Genomic DNA, 5,301 nt, shown 5'->3' with positions numbered 1-5,301 from the left:
TTGAGAGATATGACGTTTGTACCACGATCTACCATGTTCGGCAGTTTTGAACAATCGAAAACTTGGATTTTTGAAAAATAGTAACCGTTGTCAAACTGGGCTCAACTTTGGTGGATATCTAGCTAACACAATAAGGTTAATACCATAAAAATTTGGAAATCTAGATCACACAGGAAGCTACTGAAATGAATGACTCTTTCCTCTGTTCTCTGAAATTCTCAGTAGTAATGTGCAGTTTAGGTTTTGCATTTTAAAGAAGTATCAAACGAAGTTGGAATGGCTTGAAATTTTACCAGGGTACTCAAGACTCATGTAGGGACTTTCTATAAAAGTTTCAAAGTTATTAGACATCGACAAACCGTCGATCACAGTAGGTCAGTAGGCCTACGAAATTCACCAAAATCTCATCTCAAATTCTTTAAATGCTCAAGATTATATACTCACATATAACATCATACAATCTAGATCTATGAAAATAAGAATCACTTACCCAAGATTAAACAAAGATCAAAGTTTTCCTTTCTCACTCTTCAAACCAAACCCCACGGTCCTCTTGAAATCTTCAAGAATTGAAAGGTGTTTATGTTGATTTGGTGGAGGATTTGATCTTGAAGTGAACTTGGAAGCTTTGGTGATTAATCTATGGCGATCTTTTGGAGCAAAATTGGAAGAGAGGGATTTTTGGAGGTGACTGAGAGTTGAAGTGTGAGGGAGTGAAGTGATGAGCTTTGTCTTGCAATGGAAGAATGATTAAGGACAAAGCATTATTCATGATTAAAGCTTGGTTCCCTACCACCTTAGCACACTAATCCTATCTTCACTCATCACACTTCCACTCATGTCTATTAGATAAAAATAAGTTAGTGGTAGGGAAAAGAAAATATTAGTGGTGGTAGGGAAAAAGATTAGTGGTAGGGAAAAGAAAATATTAGTGGAGGATAATGGGGTGTTACATTAAGTAAATATAAAAATGTGGTGTAGGAATAACCCATGTGTAAAAAAAAAATATGAAAGACTAATCATCAATTAATAAAATGCTAGAGCATAAAACTCTTGTGATCAAAATTACAATAAATAGCACTAACATTAGTGCACTCTCTCAATTTATAAATACATCATAGGAAAATAATTTGAGAAAAATAATGATGGAAAATTTTTATAACTCATCATTCCTAAATTTCTCGGTAAAAATAAATGAATACATAATTTTTTTTTTTATTTGAAAACTCAAAATAAATCTTTGAGCTCCATCATTCTCTTAATGGACTCAAAAATATTTTGAGTGCATCATCCGTTGAAATAAAAATAAAAATAAATCATCACGTATGTAAATCATCAAATTCACATAAGTCCGTATTTTATTAATGGATGCTGAACCCTAATTACCATAAGAAATCCTTAAATCAATAATTAAAAATCTATAATCCTTAATAAAAAGTCGGGGCATTACATTTATATATTGATCACAACCATATACTAGTGAACCTGTACAGAATATATACAAAACCCAACGAGCTTATGCCATTTAGGAACTCACAACTCAAGCTTAATTATATATATATGTACCGTATATATATAATGACTAATGAGTAATGAATCTAATGATGTGGCCTGGAGTTTTTAAATTTTAATAAATAAATTAATTAAAAAAACCGGTTAATCGGTTTAACCGGTTAACCGATCGGTTAAACCGATTAACCGGTTTACTGTAAGAGTACTAACCGATAACCGAAGCGAACCGGAAAAAATTGGTTTTCGGTTAACCGATAACCGATTTTTTCGGTTCGGTTACGGTTTTAACCGAAAAACCGACACCGATTTACCAGCCCTAATCTCATTGCAATAGAGGAAAAGAAAAATGAAAATCTAGCAAGGAATTAAAGAGCAAGAAAGCATTCACAAATTAAGCTATTACGTACAAATTAAACTCGAGATTCTTTGTAATTTTTATTCGTAATTATTAAAAGTTTGAATTCAATATTTGAACAGACAAAACATTTGGGCATGATCTAAAATTAATAAAATATCCTCTTTATATATTGCATACTCTATCTCTAATTCAACACCATCCCAAGCAATGGAAAAACTTCAAGTACACAATTATAAATAAACTAAAATCTCGTTGTGCTCATCCAAACTAACCAAGTTGTTTTTGCTGTTGGGGGTAATATATTAATTAACTCATTATCCGATCAACACATCCTATAATTCTTTCTTCTTGTTATTTAGGAGGTGTATGTGATTTATTTTGTGGAAAATTTTAGCTTATAGCAAACTTTCCCGTCCAGTTGCAAACTTGGCCCCCAACCTTTAAAATACATTTAAAAATAAAATTTGATATTTTGTTAATTACGTGACACACGAATTATTGGCCTTATTTTTTTTTAAATTTTTTAATTAATTAAATAAAATTTTCATGTATTTCACTTAAAAATTAAAATAACTTAATTTGTTTTGATGCTCACAAAATAAAACCAAAGATCTACATCGGATTTGGGCATTATATTATAGCTCATAATGCTAAGCATGAAACTGTGATTCTCGACCATATTTGTAAGGGTTTATGACTTTGTTCCTTTTTGTGTAATTTAAATAAAGGTAGTGGCATTTTATTTTTGTTTAGGGATCCCAAATGAGAAGAAACTTTATGGAAGCCTATGAGAAAGCCCGCGTGGGGTAATTTATAAATTAATTAAGTCTAATTGTCATCAAGTTTACATTACTTAAAAATATATATATTTTTAAAATTTTTTTGACGTATATTTTCAGTATAATTTTCAACGGCGAACCCCATATTACTGTTGGTATGGTAGAAGCAAATTTAGATATCAACACCTATGATGTGTGTCACGGTATGTCTAAATATTTAGGGGGGTGTATTAGTTCAAGACTTATGTAGATTTTAAAAGTCCGTGGATTTTAAAAATCTATAGAATTCTCACGGATTCTTCATGATTTTGAATGAATTCATTGTTACAAACGGGATGCACGATCGAGGAACTTTACAACTCAAAAAACGAAACAATCGAAACTAGAAAACTGAACTAAGAAAATAAACAGATTAGAAGCAACAAGGAAGCTTGAGCGAAATTACAGAGAAACAAAACAAACGTGATGAAACGTCGAGTCGAGGTGGAACTCTTCCCGCAAGAAGATTATCGCCCCGGTAGTGCTCACGGTGTAGGCGTATCTTCCCCAAAGGTAAAACGACGAACGTCTCGTCGGATGTAGCACCACAATCCGGCGAGCTCCGGCGAACTGAATTGGATCGAGAACTGAGCAGTATGCAGTGAGAGGGAGTGAGGAATGCAGATTTTTCGTAGGTTCCCAATGCCATGCTTCTAGTCTACTATTTATAGGCTGCTCAAGCTCATTAGGGAGATTAAATCCTCAATGAAGAGGATTAAAAACCATGGACTGTTATGGGTGTTACAAATTCAAAACATTTGAATTTGTTGTTACATATTGATTCTGCATCAATGGCAGAAATCAACCTCCTGTGCAGTTTTCGAAACTGCTGCAACTCTTCAAGGCTTGGGCTGAACGGGTGGGCTTTAGTTGGGCTGAGAACACAAACACATTTGGGCCGAAAATTAATAGTCCAAAAAAGCCCAAAAGTATTTTGTCCAAAAAATTATATAGTTTGGACCCAAACACCACCCAAAGCACCAAGATCCAAGATCCAAGATCCAAGTCCGCGGCCCGACCCGCCCGCCCGTCCGGCGGCGGCGGCGTCGTCCGTCCGATCGATCGTCGGCGGCGGCGCGCGTGTGTGTGTGCGCGAGGCCTTCATCCAAGCCCATAGCAAGCCCACAAGATATTGGTTCCATGTGCATTGCTATTCTTATACAAGAGTGTTCTTCTCTTGTTTTCCAATGTGGGACAACAACACATTACAAGTGTTATTTCCCTTCTCAACACCCAAACTTTGATATACAATATCTCACTCACCGGAAATCGGTTTTGAGACTTCAAGTATACCACGTTCATCTACTCGAGACGTAGATTAACATCCAATAATTATTTCAATTAAATAATGAATATTTAATTAAATAATTAAATTCAGATATGGTCCAAAACCATATTTCCAACATTCATTAGTTGGATTTTTAACGAATTAACAAGAATTTGTCGTGATTTTCTCGGAGTTGAAATCCATAAAGCCAGCGGGCGTGGAGACCTCGCGAGCGCTGGGTTCACGCGAGCGTTTGAGACCTAGCGTTCGCTTAAGCCTAGCGGCCGCTGGATACAATGAATTCCAATACCCAGCTGTTAGAATATATCCCCTGCCTGACGTTCAATGAATGAATGAAATTTGTAGCTACTGTTGCATTGTAATTTCAAGTTATTGTCAATGAATGAAATCTCGTGCTTCCCAATGCATCCATTTCTAGCTTTTCTTTCACCAGCGATCGCTGCCTCCTCCCGGCTCGTCGCTGGAGCTCCTCCGCAGGGCGGAGAACTCGACGAGGACTTCGATTTTGGGGTACTTGCGGTGGGACGGGAAGATGGAGCTAAATTTGGTCAACGAGTTGAAATCGGACTCCGATTTTCTGGTCAAGGAGAAACCTGCGCAATCGGAGAGCTTCAGAGAGAGTAAATTCTGTTTATTTCTATATCACGGCGAGGTGGCCGGGATGGTTGATGCGATGGCGTCTGGCTGCGTGCCGGTGGTGATCGTGGACCGTCCGATTCAGGACTTGCCGTTGATGGATGTTTTGATATGGTCCGACCTGGCTCTGGTGGTGGCAGTGCGCGGCGCCGGGCAGCTGAAACAAATTTTATCGGAGGTGAGCGAGGAGAAGATCGCGGAGATGAGAGAAATGGCTATGGCGGCGAGCAAGCATTTAGTGTGGAACGAGGAGGCGCAGGCGATGGATACTTTCAACATGTTGATGTATCGGCTGTGGCTGAGACGGCACGCTGTTAGGTATGCGCGGAGATGATTGATTGATCGATGATCGTATTCATGGCCTTGCGGTAGACTTGGACTGCGTTTCTAGTCATCTAAATTCATCCTTGATTGTGCGTTTCTAGTCATCTATATTCATCCTCAATTGTTTTCTTTCCCATCTGTTGTTAATTTATACTTATTGTGTTGTTTGCTCGTGAAGATATACATATCAAGTTTCACCAGCGATCGCTGAAGTCCAGCGCTCATTGGCTTCTTGGCCACGGGTGCTGGCACCCAGCGAGCGTTGGAAACTCTCCAGATTTGAATTCTCGTGGTTCGAGGTCGAATTTGTTCATGTGTATTTTTTGAATGAAATCCATGCAAATCAGTCCAATGTTAAAATCCAT

The 5,301-nt window shown here is 37.5% G+C and overlaps 1 protein-coding gene across 1 annotated transcript; it reads left to right on the top strand.

Annotated features, from left to right (window-relative positions):
• The first annotated feature begins 4,508 nt into the window (after positions 1 to 4,508).
• On the top strand, positions 4,509 to 4,946 carry LOC131004846 (probable glycosyltransferase At3g07620). The gene has a single exon (XM_057931595.1). It carries the CDS (start codon positions 4,509 to 4,511, stop codon positions 4,944 to 4,946), a length of 438 nt encoding a protein of 145 aa, XP_057787578.1.
• Positions 4,947 to 5,301: the final 355 nt, after the last annotated feature.

The sequence above is a fragment of the Salvia miltiorrhiza genome, unplaced genomic scaffold (assembly GCF_028751815.1).
Source record: "Salvia miltiorrhiza cultivar Shanhuang (shh) unplaced genomic scaffold, IMPLAD_Smil_shh original_scaffold_464, whole genome shotgun sequence".
Classification (NCBI taxonomy): Eukaryota; Viridiplantae; Streptophyta; class Magnoliopsida; order Lamiales; family Lamiaceae; genus Salvia; species Salvia miltiorrhiza.
Note: the sequence above shows the minus strand (reverse complement) of the source record. Positions and strands in the feature narration are given on the sequence as shown.

Bases quoted from the DNA above. Each gene is read 5' to 3' on its own strand.
- LOC131004846 (XM_057931595.1), top strand. From the start codon at position 4,509: ATGGAGCTAAATTTGGTCAACGAGTTGAAATCGGACTCCGATTTTCTG.